The sequence below is a fragment of the Gadus chalcogrammus genome, chromosome 23 (genome assembly GCF_026213295.1).
Source record: "Gadus chalcogrammus isolate NIFS_2021 chromosome 23, NIFS_Gcha_1.0, whole genome shotgun sequence".
Classification (NCBI taxonomy): domain Eukaryota; kingdom Metazoa; phylum Chordata; class Actinopteri; order Gadiformes; family Gadidae; genus Gadus; species Gadus chalcogrammus.
This window is the reverse complement of record NC_079434.1, coordinates 20,697,654-20,719,837: the sequence shown is the minus strand read 5'-3', so window position 1 is coordinate 20,719,837 and position 22,184 is coordinate 20,697,654. Positions and strand designations below refer to the sequence as shown.

The 22,184-nt window shown below is 49.0% G+C and overlaps 1 protein-coding gene across 2 annotated transcripts; it reads left to right on the top strand.

The window, feature by feature from the left end:
- The first annotated feature begins 516 nt into the window (after positions 1-516).
- On the top strand, positions 517-22,184 carry LOC130376902 (cullin-1). Of its 2 annotated transcripts, none has more exons than XM_056583817.1 (22): positions 517-653; positions 7,876-8,286; positions 9,699-9,873; positions 10,348-10,515; positions 11,597-11,647; positions 12,368-12,458; positions 13,288-13,451; positions 13,867-14,029; positions 14,555-14,685; positions 15,252-15,359; positions 15,780-15,886; positions 16,121-16,169; positions 16,257-16,388; positions 16,962-17,079; positions 17,939-18,015; positions 18,370-18,488; positions 18,985-19,090; positions 19,198-19,245; positions 19,348-19,430; positions 20,191-20,296; positions 20,693-20,806; positions 21,408-22,184. In XM_056583817.1, exons 2-22 carry the CDS (start codon positions 8,147-8,149, stop codon positions 21,486-21,488), a joined length of 2,331 nt encoding a protein of 776 aa, XP_056439792.1. In that variant the 5' UTR covers positions 517-653; positions 7,876-8,146; the 3' UTR covers positions 21,489-22,184. The 2 variants fall into 2 exon arrangements, with proteins under 2 accessions (XP_056439792.1, XP_056439793.1); XM_056583818.1 differs by lacking the exon at positions 517-653 and adding an exon at positions 660-3,743.

The window sequence follows — 22,184 nt, the reverse complement described above, 5'->3', positions numbered from 1 at the left end:
TTGTCAATAATTGATCATTTATTTAATTTAGATCATATTGTTTTTTAATCATTTTATTTATTCAAACAATTATGATGGCTTATTTGAAAGATTCCATCGTCAACATGGATGGCGGACGAAGAGACTATTCAAATAAAGTTTGTAAGAGTCAATCAAAACTATTCTATACCCTCGTAACCTAAATACATCCCGCTGTGTTAAAGATTACTGTGAAATGTGTTGGGCTATTGGTCTTATCTCCACGTATCAAACTCTCACGTCTATCAAGCAAAATGATTAAATATGCTTGTGTGATTTAAATATTTCTAGTCCTCCTCAGGCAGCCACCCTGATTGGATGGCTGTCTGTCTGTTTTTCGTCCAGGCGGCCATGTTTGTAGTCCGCGGGTTAAACGACGCTGATTGGATGCCTGCTTGGCTGTCTGTATTCTGTGGGACCATGTTTGTAGTCCGCGGGTTAAACGACGCTGATTGGGTGGCTGCATGGCTGATCTTTGCGCGAGGCTGAGGGACTATCGGGGGCTTCGCAGAGCAGTCGCAGTTAGCACAAGACAACAAGCGCACACACACGAAGACGGTGGCCAGCACCGCTTTTCGGAATACTCTTTGAATATCTAAACACGGAAACCGGAATAATCGAAAGCCTGAATCATGGTAAGGATTTTAAACGAATAATACGGTGAACACTCGCCCAGTGGCGTTTATTAATTATTATTATTTTTACATAAAAGGTTGTAGCTAACGGCTAGCTCGGCTAAACGCGTTAGCCAAATGTTTTCCTGACTCATTATTGAGTAGTATCGTTAGCCAGGGTGCCATTTTGCACCACTGTAGGGGTTTTCACAAGGTTTTACCACCGTAACCATTGACTTTTGCCCTCTATCACATGGAGATCTTGGACATGGTGGGGTGGGATTGTTGGTTCCGAGTATTTAGAGACAGCCACGGCGAAGGATTCAAGTGTAAGTGCTGGATGGCTATGCTGCTAGCTCCCCGAAGCTAACCTTACTGTAGTGCGGCTAACCTGGTTAATCCAACACTGCTAGTGTGAGCAGGGGGTCCACACTGACACCAGACAGGGCTGATCGCTGTGCCAGTCAACCCTTTTGCGGGAAATGTGGTCCACATTGGAGTTATTGTATCGAAACAATTGTGTCACCGATTTGTGTTTCGCCATAACACCTCGCATCACGAAGCTGAGCTGAATATCATATTGCATAAGCAGTGTGGGTCATAGCTATTCAAACATGGGTAACGTTAGAGGCGATACGTACCCTGGTTTAAAGTGTCCTGAGACCTGTAGTCCATTACAATAGTGTCAGTTAGATCCTTTTAGATCCATGACATCCCAGGCATACTGGTGTGTTGTTGTTTTTTTAACAGCACACATGCTTAACAAAGACTATTCAAATAAGTATTTGATACGTAGTCGTATGTGGCTCCACATGAACACTTCCGTAGTGGTATTTATATTAATTCACTGCTCAGTACTTTTGTTTTCAATGTAATGTATTCAAATCTGCATCGTGTCCCTCAAAAACTGAACATCACAAGTCCTGTTTCCATGCTGCAAAATAGCAAATACTGGTAGAGTTGGAGCAAACATTTAAAAAAAATCGCCTTTTAATCTGTGTCAAGTCGTTTCCGAGGGTATCAATGCATGCTTTATGTTGGTCACATACAGTAGGACCTATATTGACTGGGGAAATGTGCCTACATTTTCTTTTAACATATTGCTTTCACTCTCAACTGAACCAGACTTTGTAACTCTCTCAGATATGTTATTCCGTGTTACTGTGAAGCAAGCCGTGAATATATCAAGGGCTTGTTTTCACACTGGGGGTATTGCTAATATGTGATCTGGACATGGTTGCAACACCCCCCCCCCCCCCCCCCCCCATTGCCTACAAGAACATGCTGTGTCCAGTCCACAAGCCTGGACCTCAGGTGTGTAAACTCAGTGCGTCTGCCGTCTTTGTGTTTGTCAACATGAGAGGCTAGCCCCATAGCCAGTGGCCAACTGCTTCTGATTTAATGGATCTAGTTGAACTCTAATTGACATGCTTCGTATTCGTAATCCAATCATTGTGTCAAATCATTGAGGTTATTTTTTGTTTTATTTTCTTTAATTCGTTATGCGAGTCGGAGTAGGTCAACAAAGTACACATTGGAATCCGCATTCTGATCGGCCTTAATCGCTATGACGTAATTATTCGGGGTTATCGATTACCTGACAACGGGGTGACCCGTTGTCAGGCATGATGCTGGTTAACGTGTAGGTTGGCGGTGACTCGGATGAGGGGAGTGGTGGTACCACAGTGTCCCAGTAATGGGGTACTGGTCTAGAGTCACTGCCTGGACGCTTGAATGCTGAGCAGAAGAAATCACAAGCTGCTTACGCTAATGTAATGCTGTTGGACACCTCACGTGATCATCTCAGGACACACAGACACATAGCCGTAGCATTAGTCAAAGGGCTGACGAGTTTGTCTAAGGTAACTGGTATGTTATGATTGAGTGCATCCTTTATGATGTAGTCAGTCTGTATTATAGTGACCTCCAGGGCAGGGACATAATAGTCATAACCAGATGACATGAGGTGATCGTCTAATACAAATTACAATTTGAGGTTGGAAATATTTTATATTCCATCATACATGGAATTTCCATAGACGCCTGGTTAATATGAACATGGTCCTGCAGTGTGTTTTCTGAATGTAGGCTACTGGGTCGGTCTGTCTGGCCAAAGCACAATGATTGGTGTAATAGGATTCACCTGGCTGAGCCTGGGTTTTCCCACGATGCTTTCCCACTCCGAGCGACATCACTTCCTCTTCCTCAATTAGCATACCGGGCCTACTTGACCCTTGAGTCGGATAACTTCAAGTACCTGATAGACACAGATAGTGGCAGTGCCTTTTTGTGAAAGAGAAACCGAAATACAATCAACAATCAGGGAGACTGTGGAAGTCTTGGTCCAAACAGGGGGACTTCAAATCAGACAGGAAGCAGAAGAACTGGGTCACCACATTGGCGTCCTGGTGACAGCGGAACTCCCATTGTTGTCGCGGCAACACTGTTCCATCTTCCTCCTGCCCTCCTCAGTTACCTGATGCGTCGCGGTCAGTGATGACTTCAAAGGTTCCCTTCTGAAACACAGCCAGTGCATCTCATACCGCTGAGATTACTGTTATTTGATAAGCAGTGAGGTAATGCATGGAGGAGTACATCAGTAGGGAAACTGCGTACTGCGTATCTCTATGGGATGGGCGGGATGTAAATGTAAGACATAAAAAAAGTGTATCTTCAACCCAATCACAACAAACAGACTTGGGACTTGTTTGATGGGATGACCAAAGATGACCCCTGTTGCCTCATCTGCCATCTTTTAAATTGGTCCAATTATCTCATGGTAAACTGTTTCATGGTGGATAAGCCAGGGGTCAGAGTTCAACACGGTTTACAATGCGTTTCCTCATTGTGTAGGTTGGCGCAGCTCTTTCACTAGCCAAATGAACACTGGCAGCGTGTGCTGAGCACTAATGCCATAGAGTCCCTTGGCTTTGCTTTAACGTAGGCGTACTTCCTATGGTTCGGCTTTTTGGCAGGAAATTATCCCAGTCAAGACAAGCCAGCAAACTGCTTTGTAGCATGGCGTTTTTGTTGTTGTAGGTCGAACCCCAAAGAGAAATTCACCTCTTCAATGGTAAAGGCAGACGGGCATCATCAGATCCATTGTGACTGGTAAATATATATACTTTTCAATATAATTAGTTCATTTTCATTTTTACTTTCCTAACTTTTTGACACCTTTTTTATTAGCGTTATTCTGTATGAACTTTATAATGTGTGACGTTGTATATGAAATGTGCCACACACTATGATGTTCTACTCAGAAGCCTTACCCTCTTCCCCATGCGGTCATCAAAATCAACGGCTGTCCATCAGACACACTGTGGCGTGATACTAAATGTATACGAGACGTGTAACCCTCTCTTGGACCACACATCAACCGCTGCCCAGATTATATAGCGACAAAACTATTTTAAAGGAGACATATTATACTACCAGGTGTGAGTGTTATTAGCCCTACAAGCCGTTTCGAAAATCTGCCCCATATGACATCACTAGTGGGCGTGTCCACCTAGATCTGTGCTGGATAGATGAGCAACGTCTACGTCAGTCCACTGGGTAGGCTGGTAGACTGATCTATCCACCACAGATCTAGGTGGACACGCCCACTAGTGATGTCATATGGGGCAGATTTTCGAAACGACTTGTAGGGTTAATAATCACACTCACAGCTGGTGGTACCTCACCAAGAGATGCAGATAGAAGCTCAAGCCACGAAGCGCCTGCTGTAGAGCAGGTAACCTTGGCAGCAGCATTCTCGACAGTCACTCCTCGTGACGAGAAAGGGCTCCATTGGCAGACCACCACAGATGCTGTAGTGACATGTTACGTGGCAAAATACATCGCCCCCGTTTATACCGCAGGAAAAAAGGGGTTCATTATGCAGCAGGAAACGATGGACCAACTATTTTGGTATTTTTTGTTTTGTTTGGAGAAAAATTGAAAAAATCTGGGTTTAAATGGTAAATTGGTTAAAAATCTAGATTTAATTTGTTGGCTACTGTCAACATGTCGTTTCTACACAACGGGTTTATGAGCCGCTGTTGACAGAGACTCCTACGCAGGCAGGCCTGTTGCCTCACATCTATGACATGTGACACCGAATCACAGCAGGCGAAACTGGGACACGAGCCCTGGGTTGTCACGTCTCTTTGTGACGAGGGAGGGAGGGAGGGAGGGAGGGAGGGGAGGGGGTCGTGACCCTTGACCTTGGCGTGTCATCACTTTCCTCGTGTGACGGCGGAATGTGTCCGCGAGCGAGTGTCGTCCAGTTTCCCCAACAAGCCTGCAAGGGACCAGTGTTTTTAATTTGAGGAACTGGAAATGTGATCAGAGTGCGGCCTCGTGAGACTGATCTCAGTTCCTCCCGAGTTCACGTACAGACGGATGGGCGAGAGAGCAATACATTTCACACGGCGAGGGATTGAGAGAGGGAGAACCACCTATAAAAAAAAAAAAAAAAAAAAAAAAAAAGCTAGTCCAATTGATACCGAGAGTCATTGTCTGACCTCCCAGTTACCATGGCAACTGAGGGAGGACTCAGGTAGGGCCAGGGTTTTTTTTTTTTTTTTTTGCGAGACCACACTTGAGTCCTGCCCGCGGGGGGGGGGGGGGGGGGGGGGGGGGGAGAAACACCACCACCAATTGATCCCGATCTCATTGGGTTTGTGTAGAATAATGGATCTGTTGGCCTGGAAACAGACAAAGGAGATGTAGCCCCACTAATTATGTCTTTATAACGCAGGATAAATAGTGCGATAGAACTGAATGGACCATTGTTTCTTTCTTACTGATATAATTTGCCTAGAGATGTTGTCCATGGTTTCATGGTAAGGTTGTACATACAAATGTTTTGGATTATTATTTTTTTGAATATTTTTATTAGGTGCTGTACAGTTTTAAATAAGTTTTAAATTACTATTATTTTTGTGTATTGTTTGGTGTGACGTGGCATTGAAGGGACACACCTCACAATTACAAAATCTGCAATGCCGCCAATGTCAAAGTGCTGTCATTGATCTGAAGACTCCAGAACCATCTGAAACAACAAGGACCTCCACCAACGGGATGTGCAGCAAGCATTGACTTTTGGGGTTTTCTCATTACAGAACTGTGTGTGTGTGTGTGTCTGTGTGTATACCATATCAACAAAACACACACCTACACATAGTCCTGTTCCCCAAGTATTTCGGGCAGAGCTGAGCGGACCTCGTACGTCTCCACTACTGCACATGCCCGACATTTCCATTATGTCTGATTTGATTGGACGCAGGGACAGGAAGTTAACAAATCCGGCCACTTCACATCCTGTCTCCCCTCGGTGTCTGTGTGTCAGCCTCTCTCAGCCTTCCTCTCCCGGTCTCCCGACACGCTGCCTCTGGTCCATGGACCCTGGGCCAGAGGGGGCAGTCCCCTGCCATCGCTGGGGGCTAAATATAGCATCCTGCGAGTCCATAACAATGACCCTTACACCACCCGGTCTCAAAGACAGTACGCACACACGCACACCGACTTAAACGCACAGTCACACACGCACACACACGTTAACTCAGTCACACGTAAACACACACGCACGAAACACGCATACACACAGAAGCAAGCGCACATACAGAGAAACACGCACACTTCAACATTTTTTTTTGCCGTGCCCTGGCTTTTTATTTTGCCCCCTCTAACTTCTATTTCTTCTCCATCGTTCTCGGTACTCCCCTCGAGCCACGGTGCTTCTTCACTTCCTGTTTGTGACCTCACCGGGGGGGTTGACATTACAGTGCTGTGTTCTGTCCTTTAGTCTTCACGTCCTGGTCTGTAGCAGGTCATTACGCTCCTCGGGCCGCACGTCCGTATCCTCCAGAGAGAGACGTCTTTCGGTTGGGATACCTCCTGTGTTCTTATGGTTTTAACCTTAGGCTCAGGCGGGGTGAGCCGTGTCCTATTTTGAGTTGAGGATGGTTTTAGATGACTTTACTCTATGGTTGAGTGTCCTAGGAGAGTGGGTTAAGATGGCCGCCCAGCTGGAAGACGTCATGGGTTCTGATGATGTCATACCCTTGTCCTGACTGTGACCCGTTTGGATTAGAATGAGCTGGTGATGATCAAAACCTTTTTAGGTTTTAGCTGTAAAGGAAGTTTCGGATGAAAAATGGCCAATGAACTGATTTTCTTTCTATATGAATAGGTGAAGAATAGTATGACTCATAAGGGATCCAACATCTTTTCAAAGGTAATGCGTTTTTGTTTGTCATGACAAGGCTGGCGTTTTGTGTTTTTCTTCCTGCGGTCACCCTCAATCAAAACCAGACCCTATAAACAGATTTATTTTGTAGAAAAGGTGAATAACATGACGGATCAACAAGGTGAATAAAAGTACATTTTAATTCGTCATGGTGTCTTTGAAGGACAAGGCTGGGGTAGGGAATTCTGTGTTTTTCCTGTTGCGGTCAAACACAGAAACAACCAAAATGGCTTCCTCCTGCTCAACAAGTACTGACCATTGAAGGGGAGATGGACCCTCAGACAGACAGACACTCGCCATTGTTACCGCGTAGCTCCTTTAAAACCAGTCACTAAGACGCTCTGATTGTTTGCTCTGCACCTCCCATTCTTTGGTCTTCAGTTAAAACAGTGAAGCCTCGTCAAGGTGGATGTGTTTAAGGGTATGTAGAGGAATTGTTAATGATTGTATGTATGATTGTAGATCAAGGGAGAGGTACAAATCTAGAGGAAGTCTTTCATTGAGCTTATCTCTCATTCACAACGTGTGTGGCTTTCAGAAGCCAGTTTCAAACATCGCTTGCTGTACAGAAAACACGATACTCTGAACTCCTCTGCTGGAGGGGAAGCAGGAAGGCAGTAAATCGGACTATCTGTCAACGACGGAGTGACGCGGGAGTCTGATTGGCGTGGTTACCACAACCGCCATCAAGGCCCGTTCTAGCACTTTTCCAACGCCTAGCGCTTGGGAAACTTTCAAGCATTTATTGTTGTGATCGTTATTATTTAGCTATTTGTGATATTGATTTATAGGCTTTTTTACAAGTCTCTGAGACATTCCTGTCGGATTCCTACGAAATTGTCCGTTTTTCTGTCGTGGAGGACAAAGGTTGAGCGACTTAAGGAAACAATAGTTCAGTGACCCAGTCAGTGACGCATTCAAAAGCGTCACACATCAACTTGCGGCATAGTAGATCATTTGCGGGCGATACCCGAGGTTAACCTGTTTCTTTTTCCCTCTCTCCCTCAGGAATTTTTGTGAGGCAAGCCGTGTCTGTTAGGTGTGGCAGACAGCGCCACCCAGGTGTACGGAGTGGAACTGCAGGCAACGGACAGACCGCACGTCAGAGGACATACTGCTGCTCCAGACCGACCGACGACAACGGGTTTCCACACGGGAACAAGCTCTCTCCGCCGGGAGAGGAGACGGGAGAAGCGGGAAGCTCACAGGAGCAGGAAGGTGTAGGCGTTCCTCCATCTTTCTTTTTTGACGGAGAGAAGGGAGCGAGGGGCGTGCGAAGATGTCGTCCGGCCGGACCCAGAACCCCCACGGGCTGAAGCAGATCGGACTGGACCAGATCTGGGATGACCTGCGCTCGGGCATCCAGCAGGTGTACACCAGGCAGAGCATGGCCAAGGCCCGCTACATGGAACTCTACACGTATCCCTGGCAACAGATGGGAGGGGCGGGGCTTGGCTGAGCTGGGAGGGGAATGGGGTGCCGATTAATCGGGATGGCTCACGTCTTTAAATCCACCTAAATGTTTTTATTATTCTAACATTTTTGTCTTGGTAAGTTTCCTGTGTGTTGTGTGATGTGATCTGATAAGGTTATCGTTCTACCAGTTTCTCCTGGCTGGGTGCCATCTTAGAGGCCGGTTCCGGGAGCTTTAATGCCTGGTAGGTCCTCTCTAGTGGGTGGCTGGGTTCATTCTGTAGCCACACGGGTGCAGAGGGAAGCCAGTGGGCCTGGAGTATCCTCCAGCCATCGAGACCTTCACGGTACCGCTGATGAAAGGGCTCAATGTCCTACAGGGGCTCTCTTTATCCACTGCCGTAGCAAGGCTGTTTAGTCTTGTTCGTTTTCATTTAGCAATCATCTCAGCGATGGAGTACTCTGAAGCAGGGGTGTCTAGTCCTGTACACCTACAATGGTTCCCAGGGTGGAAACTGGAAATAGCTGTTGTGATTATCAGTCTGGGTATTTTGATCAGATGATGCAACTGGTATTCCCTTTCTACTAAGACCATGTGGACGTGTAGATCGCATTTCTTAACATTGTGGACTAGGACTTTGAGTAGGAACGATCAAAATCTGGTAATTTCCCCTCGTGGAAGTTCCTAGTTAGCTGTTCCAACTGAGTCAATACGAGAGGATGTGGTTCTGTATTCCAGACCTGAGACTTTCAGTTTCAGTTGTGAAACATGTCCTTTCTAGCGCAGATTCTGCTTTCTACTGCTTCTATAAAGCCCCAGCTATCGCATGTTAAGATATATGAGTCTAGTAAAGCTTTAGCTGAAAAACTAAACCATACATTTGACTTAAAGGCAAGGCAACTTTATTTATGTAGCACTTTCCATACGTGAGGCAGACTCAAAGTGCTTCACATAGAAACATTGTCATACAATCCAATAAAATAATGGATAAGTAAAAGAAAACATGGGTAAAGTAAAAAAAAAAAGAGTAAAATAGATAAAACAAAGGCAAAGTAAAAAAAAATAAAAAAATAAGTAAGACTTCAATGATGTTGCAGAACTAAGATTTGTTTCGGTTGATGTTTACGAAGCCCTTAACGATTAGCACCTGCAGGTGTATACGTGGCTAATTATGCTATGCTATGTTAGCTTTGATGGGTTTTTCCATGCTATGCTAGCTCTGACATGTCGTTCAATGCTACGCTAGCTTTGATGGGTGGTTCAATGCTCTTGACACCTCTGATGTGGTCAATGCTATGCCGGCTGTGACGTGTTCGATGCTACGCCGGCCCTGACGGGCTGTGCTAGCGTGTTCAATGCTAGCGTGTTCTGACGTGTTCAATGCTACCCGTTGATGCCTTAACCCCAGCCCCCCTAGACATGTCTACAACTACTGTACCAGCGTGCACCAGTCGAACCAGGGCAGGGGGTCGGCCCCCCCCACCAAGCCCTCCAAAAAGACCACCACCCCCGGGGGGGCCCAGTTCGTGGGCCTGGAGCTCTACAAGAGGCTCAAGGAGTTCCTCAAGAACTACCTGACCAGCCTGCTCAAGGTTAGCATGTTAGCCGTTAGCTGTACTGCCACAGCCCAGAGAAACTCCCTGTCCTCTGGCTCTGATGCGTGTTCAACATGTGGGGATGTTTAAATAGATAGCCAAGCAAGAAACCTAAAACCCACAGGCGTGGCACGATATACTAGTTTCAGCTTCCTGATCTACGGGTTTTTGTTTGATAAAGACAACCATTGTCTTTGAACGACTTTCACTTTTTTTAATTGTAACTTTTTGCGAAATGAATTACAATTAATATATAATGTTTTTGTATGGATGGTACATAATAATAATTATAAATATTTAATTAATATAACAATATTATATATTTTATATATTGTTCATTTTAATTGATTTATTCCACCTTGTTCCTTGGACCCTACGCCTCGCCCTCCCTACGTCTCCCCCCTCCCTCTGTCTCCCCCCCCCTCCCTACGTCTGCCCCCTCCCTCTGTCTCCCCCCCCCCTCCCCCCCAGGACGGGGAGGACCTGATGGACGAGGGCGTGCTCAAGTTCTACACGCAGCAGTGGGAGGACTACCGCTTCTCCAGCAAGGTGCTGAACGGCATCTGCGCCTACCTCAACCGCCACTGGGTCCGCCGGGAGTGTGACGAGGGCCGCAAGGGCATCTACGAGATCTACTCGGTAAGAAGGGGCCCGTCGGGGCCCCGAGAACGGGCCCCGAGCACGGTCCTCCACGCCGGTCGTGAGAATCAGTGTTTTGCTTTAGCTCCTTCTTCTGGTGTTTCTGTGTCAGGAAACGGTTGACAAGGTGTTTGTGTGTGTGGTTGTGTGTGTGTTTCATTGTTGTGTGTGTGTGTGATGTTTCATTGTTGTGTGTAATGCGTGTCATTGTTGTATGTGGGTTTTGTATGATGTGCATTGTTGTGTGTGTGTGTTATTGTTGTGGGTGTGTGTGTGTGTGTGTGTGTGTGTGTGTGTGTGTGTGTGTGTGTGTGTGTGTGTGTGTGTGTGTGTGTGTGTGTGTGTGTGTGTGTGTGTGTGTGTGTGTGTGTGTGTGTGTCGCGTTGTTGTCCTGTGATGGAGGGGCTGCCCGGTTTGGGTGACTGTGCAGCGGAGGGGCAGTGACAGAGTAATCGCTATATTTAGCCGCGCCTATTATTAGCTCCTTCAGTTGGTTGAGGCTTCGATGTCTCTTCTATCATCTAGTTTCATCTACGGCTCCTCCGGCTCCTGAAGCTCCACATGTTTAGGGAGAACTTCCATTAATTTGTATCCTTGTTGTTTTAACCTCGTCACTCACTCTCTTCTTTGTTCCTCTTCTTTGTTTTTCTTCTTGGGCCGTCCCTCTTCTCTCCTCTCTTCTCTCCTCTCTTCTCCTCTCTTCTCCTCCTCTCTCCTCCTCTGTTCTCCTCCTCTCTTCTCCTCCTCTCTCCTCCTCTGTTCTCCTCCTCTCTTCTCCTCCTCTCTTCTCCTCCTCTCTTCTCCTCCTCTGTTCTCCTCCTCCTCTCTTCTCCTCCTCTGTTCTCCTCCTCTGTTCTCCTCCTCTGTTCTCCTCCTCTTTTCTTCTCCTCACTTCTCCTCCTCACTTCTCCTCCTCTCTTCTCCTCCTCTCTTCTCCTCCTCTCTTCTCCACCTCTCTCCTCCTCTGTTCTCCTCTCTGTTCTCCACCTCTCTCCTCCTCCCTCCTCCTCTATTCTCCTCCTCCTCTCTTCTCCTCCTCCTCTCTTCTTTCCTCCTCTTCTTCCTCCCCTCTCTGGCGTAGCTGGCGTTGGTAACCTGGAGGGAGTGCCTGTTCAGACCTCTCAACAAACAGGTACAGAGATGCTTATCCAAGTGTGTTAATGGGTCAGATAACGGACAAGAGCGATGCTGTTAAGATTAAGAACTGTTAAAAATAAGTACAAATCATGGTTGAATCACTTTTGGTGCACTCGCGTCACCAAAAGTGAAGCGAGTGTTCTTCTCGCGTTACTCGGGTGAGGATGGCGCACAAACCGCACACTTTTGTGTTACAGCATCAAGCGAAAGTCTTGCCAAAGTTCAAATATTTCTACTTGAGTGAACACGCAAATTTGCATAGCTCGCATGAGTAGATCCAAGGGATTTTTACTTTGCATGCCATCATGCCACGCCTTCGCTTTTGGAGTGAACAAAGTTACAGTTGAATATCAGTAATAAAGTGTTTAGATACAAATCTTTTGTGTTTCGTTGAGCTAGGGCTGGGCGATTAATCGAATTTCGATCTCTATTCGATTTTAGCTTCAAATGGTCACAAAACTAATATAATCAAATTTTCGATTATTATTATTATGTTTTATGTTTTATCGAAAGGGCAGAACAGCTGGTTACATATCTGTGCATTATTTTAGATTTGAACATTTTCTTTTTGACCATTTTGTGTATTTTTACATCGTCTTGTCAAACTCTATAACTCTATAATCGTGATTTCAATAGTGACCAAAACAATCGTGACTGTGTTTTTTCCGTAACCGAGCCGTCCTGCGTTGAGCCTTACCTGTGTCCGGTCTCCCAGGTAACGAACGCGGTGCTGAAGCTGATCGAGAGGGAGCGGAACGGGGAGACCATCAACACCCGGCTCATCAGCGGCGTGGTCCAGTCCTACGGTGAGGACCCCTTATCTGGATCCCCCCACGTCAGAAGACCCTCCCCTTAATGTTCCAGCCATCGACCCCCCCCAATAGCATCCCTGAACAAGACGCCTTAAACCAAACGGCTAAACATCAAGGGACTAATAATAAACAAAAGTTCATCGAAGGCGAAGTGAATAATTATTGAAGTGAAAACTAGAAGTGAAAACTACTCACGGATTCAGAGGTCAATAGTTGTTTCAGTATATACTACACGTGAACGCTCCAAAAATAAACAAGATAACACCCTTTGCCGGGATGAATTTGTGTTTATTAGCGGTATGTTTGTTTATTATCAGCGTGACGGGACGACTGTCACGCAATAACCCAGAGTTTGTGATATCAATCATGGGATATTGCCATATATCCTGAGATGGCGAACCAATCAAATCGCGCCATTTTAGGAGGTTCACGTGTAGCATATACTAAATAAGTGTATCTCCTTGGTCTCCTCCTGCTCAAGGGACTAATGCATCATTTTATCTCCTGGGTGTCCTCCTGCTCCTCCTCGCTCTGTCTCCTCCTCCTCATCCTCCTCCTCCTCGCTCTGTCTCCTCCTGCTCCTCCTCCGCCTCGCTCTGTCTCCTCCTGCTCCTCCTCGCTCTGTCTCCTCCTCCTCGCTCTGTCTCCTCCTCCTCCTCGCTCTTTCTCCTCCTCCTCCTGCTCCTCCTCCTCGCTCTGCCTCCTCCTCCTCCTCCTCGCTCTGTCTCCTCCTCCTCCTCCTCCTCCTCCTCCTCCTCGCTCTGTCTCCTCCTGCTCCTCCTCGCTCTGTCTCCTCCTGCTCCTCCTCCTCCTCCCCCCACAGTGGAGCTGGGTCTGAACGAGGAGGACGTGTTCGCCAAGGGCCCCACGCTGTCGGTGTACAAGGAGTACTTTGAGTGCCAGTTCCTCACGGACACGGAGCGCTTCTACACGCGGGAGAGCACAGAGTTCCTCCAGCAGAACCCCGTCACGGAGTACATGAAGAAGGTAGGCCCTCCACACGCTCCACGGTGTGGACCCGCAAACCACACATGTTCCCATACCAGTTTTTCCCTACCTGATACAGATTCCTGAATTTGAGTATCGGCGATACCGCCTGCAAACCGATACAGCATCTTACATTGTAACTACTAATAGCGCTTGTCCTAATTGAAGTGTCAGTTCTCTTACGGCGTCAGCAATGTTTGGTCAGCTAACTTAATGTCGACAACATTTATTTTCAGAGCTGTCAGCTCCATTTATAATCTATAATAATACATTTGTATTCTTGTAGTTAGTCGTCTGTGCATCCATCTTATCCGCCTCGATAACTCAAACACGCGTATGTCGGAGATGGCGCGTTTCCCGTTCCGACTTTCCTCCTCCGACTTCCTGTGCCTAACTTCCTGTTCCTGTGGTCCAGGCGGAGGCCCGCCTCCTGGAGGAGCAGCGACGGGTGCAGGTGTACCTCCACGAGTCCACGCAGGACGAGCTCGCCCGCAAGTGTGAGCAGGTCCTCATCGAGAAGCACCTGGAGATCTTCCACACGGAGTTCCAGAACCTGCTGGACGCCGACAAGAACGAAGGTAGGGCGCCAGGTTCTCCGTCTGGGCCGGTCCCTCGGTTCGTCGGTCAGCTCTGGTTTAAAGTGACTCAGTGCTCGTTAAGGAGCCTGCTCGTTAAGGGGCAGGGAGGGGTTGGGTTCGGTGCTCCCTGTGGGATGGCAGAGTGGGTAGTGATCCATTAGTGAGCCCATCTACTGGGAGCCAACAGCCCCCAGACTCTATCCGGTCCCACCCCAGGCTAGGGAAACGGTTACCTGTTCTAATCCTATATGATTGATATTGTGTAGCCTACTGGTGAAGAGGTTATTGTACCCCTGTAGAAGATGAAGATGTAGACCGTTGTAAACATGGTGGTTTCAATGTCCGCCGTCTTCATTTTTATCGTTATTGCCGTCTTGGCCAGGTCTCTCTTGTAGAAGAGATCTTAATCTCAATGAGACTAAACCTGGTTAAATCAAGGATTTAATAATAATACATTAGGAGGAGGATAGGAGAAGGGTATGTGTGATGTGCTGATGACACCGTCTTGTCCTCGTCTCTGGACAGACCTGGGACGGATGTACAACCTGGTGTCCCGGATCACAGACGGCCTGGGGGAGCTGAAGAAGCTCCTGGAGACCCACATCCACAACCAAGGCCTGGCCGCCATCGAGAAGTGTGGCGAGGCCGCTCTGAACGTACGCCGCGCCCTCGGCCCAGACGCCATCTTGATCCAAGCAGCAGCACAACACTTAAAATGTTCCTGTGCTTCAGTGACATCACAAGTGGGAGGGTCCAACTGGATGTATGCTGGATAGGATGATTGATCTGTCCGTCTTGCATCTAGGCGGACACTCCCACTCCACACTTGTGATGTCACTAAAACACAGGAAACGGCAGATTCTCACACGGCTTGTAACGTCTGACCACACTCGCACCTGGTGGCGTGATATCAGCCCGTTTAAATGCGGACCGGATTGATGGACGCATGAACGAAAGTGCTTGGGTTTGGTTGAGGTACTAGCGGATTGTTCTGTCTTATGGAATAATATAATAATAATGCAAATACTTTTTTCTTAGTTTTTTTAACCTTATCGTAACCCAATAGAATTGAATTGCACACCAAAATAGAGAAGATGTGTGTAGACCCGTATGGGTATCATAGACGTAGGTCTGTCGTTTTGAGGTCATCCCCAACGCTCCGCTGCTTCAGTGTTTAAGTCGGCTCTGGCTAACGGTGTCTCCCCCCCGTCCCCCCCCCCAGGACCCCAAGGTGTACGTACAGACCACCCTGGACGTCCACAAGAAGTACAACGCCCTGGTCATGTCCGCCTTCAACAACGACGCCGGCTTCGTGGCGGCGCTGGACAAGGTGGGTTGCCGCGGCGACGGAGAGTTTAGAGGTGGGGGGTGAGGGGTCGACGGGTGACGTACTTAACGGGTCCGAGACAACGTCGTTTCTCCTTTTTAAAACCCAGCAAAATGGCCTTTCAGGTGACTCGTCGCTGTCCTGTGTTAGCGTGGCTAACACAAAACTCATTAATAATGACATTGAACACACACACACACACACACACACACACTCACACACACACACACACACACACACACACACACACACACACACACACACACACACACACACACACACACACACACACACACACACACACACACACACACACACACCATGCACTTGCGTTGGACTCGCCCACTGGTCTGCGCTTTTATTGTGACGCCGGTGCGGCCGAGAGAGACGGCGTCTCACGGGTCTCTCCTTCCCTCCCCTCAGGCCTGCGGTCGCTTCATCAACAACAACGCCGTCACCAAGATGGCCCAGTCGTCCAGCAAGTCCCCCGAACTGTTGGCCAGGTACTGCGACTCTCTGCTGAAGAAGAGGTGAGTGTCCGTCCGTCCGTCCGTCCGTCCGTCTGTATTTTGTTCAATGCGCCAAGATTAAAGACGGTCTCCACAATCATTCCTCCTAATTATTTGGACTGATTAAGTTTTGAATGTCGGAGGCACGTTCATCCTTTACGACTGCTCGAGGACTTGGTAGATGCGTGTCCATTAAGGGTGATGAAGACATTGGTGAAGGAGCATGTAACTGATTATCAACCTCGTGTTCTCCAGCTCCAAGAACCCTGAAGAAGCAGAGCTAGAGGACACCCTCAACCAAGTGGTGAGTGGGCCCTTCTCCCTGTGTGTGTAGGATTATAGTACCGTATACAACTTGTTCACGTGTGTGTGTGTGTGTGTCCTCTGCCAGATGGTTGTGTTCAAGTACATCGAGGATAAGGACGTGTTCCAGAAGTTCTACGCCAAGATGCTGGCCAAGCGGCTGGTTCACCAGAACAGCGCCAGCGACGACGCCGAAGCCAGCATGATCTCCAAGCTCAAGGTGTGGACCCCCGAGACAATGACGTACACACCACTCTGCACCCCCGAGATAACGACGTACACACCACTCTGCACCCCCGAGATAACGACGTACACACCACTCTGCACCCCCGAGATAACGACGTACACACCACTCTGCACCCCCGAGATAACGACGTACACACCACCCTGCACCCCCGAGATAACGACGTACACACCACTCTGCACACACCTGGATCAACACACACCTGGATCAACACACACCTGTTGTAAAGAACACCTGTAGGACTTTTATCAGTTTTGTAAACAAAACACTGCGACGTTCCCTGCATACTTTTTGCTTCACATCTTGCCTCCTACACATCCCGCCTCCTACAGGCTCCTCCCCCCCCCTCATAAAGCACACGCAGTATCTCCAGGAGGTGTGAGCACGTCTGATGCGACTCATCTCCGGCTGTCTGTCTGAGAGGACGACTCCGGATCGTCTCCAGATACTCCGGAGTGCGTCCGTGGGTCGTGTGTGAACGGCCTCGCGGTCGCATCCTGTTTCAAAGTGGTTCTCTGATCCCTGTTGTGTATTTTCTTCCCCCTGCAGCAAGCGTGCGGCTTTGAATACACGTCCAAGCTGCAGCGCATGTTCCAGGACATCGGCGTCAGCAAGGACCTCAACGAGCAGTTCAAGAAGCACCTGAGCAACTCTGAACCCCTGGACCGTAAGGCCGGCACCGCCCACAGCTCCACCCTCACCCGCTCCACCCACGACCCCGCCCTCTTCTCCTTCACCCGCTCCACCCACGACCCCGCCCTCTTCTCCTTCACCCGCTCCACCCACGACCCCGCCCTCTTCTCCTTCACCCGCTCTACCACCGCTGTCTCCGTCAGCGACCCCACCCTCACCTCCATCACCTTCATCACCCTCTCCTCCTTCACCTTCATCACCCTCTCCTCCTTCACCTTCATTACCCTCTCCTCCTTCACCGTCATCACCCTCTCCTCCTTCACCTTCATCACCCTCTCCTCCTTCACCTTCATCACCCTCTCCTCCTTCACCTTCATCACCCTCTCCTCCTTCACCTTCATCACCCTCTCCTCCTTCACCTTCATCACCCTCTCCTCCTTCACCGTCATCACCCTCTCCTCCTTCACCTTCATCACCGTCTCCTCCTTCACCTTCATCACCCTCTCCTCCTTCACCTTCATCACCCTCTCCTCCTTCACCTTCATCACCCTCTCCTCCTTCACCTTCATCACCCTCTCCTCCTTCACCTTCATCACCCTCTCCTCCACCTACACCACCGACCCTGACCTCTCCTCCCTCTCCTTCATCTCCATCACCAAGTTCTCCAAACCACCACTTCTGTCTCCAAATCGACCCCTCACTGCTTTACGTTCACATTCAGGGCAATGTATCGCACACTGCTCCGTACAGAAAGGGCCCTGCTTTCAGCCCCATCACCTCCATCCACGCCAGCCTTAAAAGCCCCGTCTCCTCCCTACCATCCCCTTCTCCTTTGGTTTTAATACTATGTGCCCCCACCCTGCCGTGATGCTCATGTTGTTGTTGTGTTTCAGTGGACTTCAGCATCCAGGTGCTGAGCTCTGGTTCCTGGCCGTTCCAACAGTCCTGCACCTTCGCTCTCCCCTCAGAGGTGAGAGAGAGAGAGAGAGAGAGAGAGAGAGAGAGAGAGAGAGAGAGAGAGAGAGAGAGAGAGAGAGAGAGAGAGAGAGAGAGAGAGAGAGAGAGAGAGAGAGAGAGAGAGAGAGAGAGAGAGAGAGAGAGAGAGAGAGAGAGAGAGAGAGAGAGAGAGAGAGAGAGAGAGAGAGAGAGAGAGAGAGAGAGAGACGGGGACGGACGAGTACGGACGAGTACCGCCACCACGTTCAGAATCACCCACTGCTGAATTATTAAATTGTTATTTCCGTTTCGTCTGCATCACTCTCTCTTCAACACTGTCTTCCATCTGTCTCTCTCCCCCTCTCTGTGTCTCTTTCCCTCCCTCCAGCTGGAGCGTAGCTACCAGCGCTTCACAGCCTTCTACGCCAGCAGACACAGCGGCAGGAAGCTGACGTGGCTCTACCAGCTGTCCAAAGGAGAGCTGGTCACCAACTGCTTCAAGAACAGGTAGAGCACCCTCACCCAACTACACTAAACTAGTAGTCAGGGAGAGCCTCCTTATCTAACTACAGTAAACTACTAGAACAGGGAGAGCATCCTCACCCAACTACACTCAACTGGTAGTCAGGGAGAGCATCCTCACCCAACTACACTCAACTAGTAGTCAGGGAGAGCCTCCTTATCTAACTACAGTAAACTACTAGAACTGGGAGAGCATCCTCACCCAACTACACTAAACTACTAGAACAGGTACCTCCTTATCCAACTACAGTAAACTACTACCTCCGCATCCCTATGGTTCATAGTGGTCATGTTACCCGCGCCCTCTGGTGGTCAGGCAGTCACAGCGCCCTCTGGTGGTCAGGCAGTCACAGCGCCCTCTGGTGGTCAGGCAGTCACAGCGCCCTCTGGTGGTCAGGCAGTCACAGCGCCCTCTGGTGGTCAGGCAGTCACAGCGCCCTCTGGTGGTCAGGCTGTAACCCCGCTCCCGTCCCTCCTGCAGGTACACCCTGCAGGCGTCCACCTTCCAGATGTCCATCCTGCTGCAGTACAACACAGAGGACATCTACACGGTGCAGCAGCTCACCGACAGCACCCAGATCAAAACAGTACGAACCCCTCCTTTACTCCAGCGAGGTTAAAGTACCTCGTTTGTTTTGGTGACGGCCCCTTTAAACCCTGCTGCGTTCTGATAGGTCTCCTTTGTGTCTTTCAGGATGTCCTGTTTCAGGTCCTGCAGATCTTGTTGAAGTCCAAACTACTGGTAAGTGACCGCTCATACTGTCTGCAGCAACGTTTGCCTCCTCCCACCCTTGTACCCACGAGCAAGGCAGCTGAACCCCGTCTGTGTGCGTGTTCTTCTCAGGTGCTGGAGGATGAGACAGCCAACGTGGACGACATGGAGTTCAAGCCCGAGGTTCTGATCAAGCTCTTCCTGGGATACAAGAAGTGAGTTTGATCCTCTTCTTAATGGGCCGCAGAAAACATCACACACCGAGCCAAACCCGAGGATTACAATCATTGGGTTTGGTTAGGTGTGTGAATGTGTGTATGAATGTTTTGGATTGAATGTTCTCTTGATGATTTCTACCATTTGAAAGCACCTTAATGTCTGCTACTTTTTTAATTCATATATTCTTTTATTTTTTGTTATTTTGATTTTAAAAAATCAGGAAGGAAAAGAAAAACAATTTTTGACGTGAACCTGAAAGATGTGCTGTGCTCCAATATCCATACTTCCATGAGTACACCTAAACGTAGTGCACTATCCGACTTTGGCTCAGCCTGGCTCCGCCCTCTTCCCCTACGTAGCTAAGATGGCTGCCGTTGAGTACGAGAAGCGTACGGCGATCCACACATCGCGATTTGACCGTTTTGAGTACACCATCCGGGTCCTTTCAGTACCCTTGTTTTCGCCCTATCTGAATCGGAACGCCCTTTGTACTCAAACTCAGGCCAGTAAGTACGGACAGTGTGGATATTGGAACACGGTATTGGTCGTGTTGGACCAACCTTAAGCAGCGTTATAGCTCACTAACTGGCTGGCGTGTGGCTCTGTAGCTTTAGCCGCAGTCCGCTAACCGTGTGTGTGTGTGTGTGTGTGTGTGTGTGTGTGTGTGTGTGTGTGTGTGTGTGTGTGTGTGTGTGTGTGTGTGTGTGTGTGTGTGTGTGTGTGTGTGTGTGTGTGTGTGTGTGTGTGTGTGAGCAGTAAGAAGCTCAGGGTGAACATCAACGTGCCCATGAAGACGGAGCAGAAGCAGGAGCAGGAGACCACCCACAAGAACATCGAAGAGGACCGCAAGCTCCTCATTCAGGTCAGCACCTCTTCCTCCTCAAAGCCCTCCCTCCGCCCGGCTCCTCTTCCTCCTCAAACCCCTCCCTCCGCCCGGCTCCTCTTCCTCCTCAAACCCCTCCCTCCGCCCGGCTCCTCTTCCTCCTCCAACCCCTCCCTCCGCCCGGCTCCTCTTCCTCCTCAAACCCCTCCCTCCGCCCGGCTCCTCTTCCTCCTCAAACCCCTCCCTCCGCCCGGCTCCTCAGTGACGAGGCTGCCGCCCGCCCAGTTTGCCGACAGGATTAACTGTTCCTGTGATGAATGGTCTTTTTCTATTCTGGTTCATCAAAATAATACAATTTGACTGAGGCCAGCTGATTTCATCTGGATTCACCGTGATCTGGTGTGTGTGTGTGTGTGTGTGTGTGTGTGTGTGCAGGCTGCCATAGTGAGGATCATGAAGATGAGGAAGGTCCTGAAGCACCAGCAGCTCCTGGCCGAGGTCCTGAACCAGCTGTCGTCCCGCTTCAAGCCCAGAGTCCCCGTCATCAAGGTACGTAAAAACTACAACTCCCAGAGTCCCTATGATCAAGGCACAAACACAGTAAAAACTACAACTCCCAGAGTCCCTATGATGAAGGCACATAAACACAGTAAAAACTACAACTCCCAGAGTCCCTATGATGAAGGCACATAAACACAGTAAAAACTACAACTCCCAGAGTCCCTATGATGAAGGCACATAAACACAGTAAAAACTACAACTCCCAGAGTCCCTATGATGAAGGCACATAAACACAGTAAAAACTACAACTCCCAGAGTCCCTATGATCAAGGTACATAAACTACAACTCCCAGTGTTGCCCCCATGAAGGTACACTACCATAGTGTATAAACGCCGCTTTTTTATTATCATACGTGGCATAAAATTATCTTAAAAGGGCATTTTATCCAGTATGTAAACACAGTATAAACTACAACTCCCAGAGTCCCGAGTCCCCAGAAATAGTCAAGATGAAATGACGATTTTAACGCAACTACTCCTGGTATAATGTGTCGTCTAACGATGTCGGGACACGCCTGAAACAACTAAGCTCGTTCCTGTCCTCCAACACTGACCCCCCCCCCCCCCCTGTGTGCGCCCCCTCCTGCAGAAGTGCATCGACATCCTGATCGAGAAGGAGTACCTGGAGCGGGTGGACGGGGAGAAGGACACCTACAGCTACCTGGCCTAGCCCCGCCCCCTCCTTCACCTTTCATTAGTTCTTTCTTTTATCTCAGTGTCGAAGTAACATAAGTGTGAGGCGCGGCCGGCCCAGCGGGTTGTCGCCACAGCAACGAGAAGCACTCAGCCACCCCCCCCTGCCCCCCCCCTCCCCTCAGGTGTTGTGGGCACCTGGGGGCGTCAGACAAAACCCCACCAACCAATGGCGTCTGATCCCGCCTCCCGGCGACCCCAAGGACAAACCGCTATTGCCCCCCCCCCCCCACTACACACACATGCACACATCCCCTGTATGTTTTCATGGTGTAAATATGAACGAGAACTCTGGAAGAGACGAGTTGATGTTTGGCCAGTCGTGGGAGGAGCATGGAGCAGGGGCCATCTGCATGCCACCGCCCACCGTCGGAAGCCCCGCCTCCACCAGTTCCTATAATTTATGTTCCTGTCTTAATGGCAAACAGCAGCCGGGGTGACGGAGGGGCGAGGGCAGTGAGAGCCCGACTGGCATAAACATTCACACCCCCACCCCCTCCAGGACCAGCCGGATTTGAACCGGGGGGGGGAATGCTTGGATTGGTTTTTGTTTTTCGGTCGGCTGGAACACCCTGTGCGGCAGGTGGACATTTGTATAGTGTTTCATTTTCTAAGTGTGTGATGAATAAAAAGTTAAGATTTCTCTAACAAATGGTCCGTCAGGCTTTGTGAA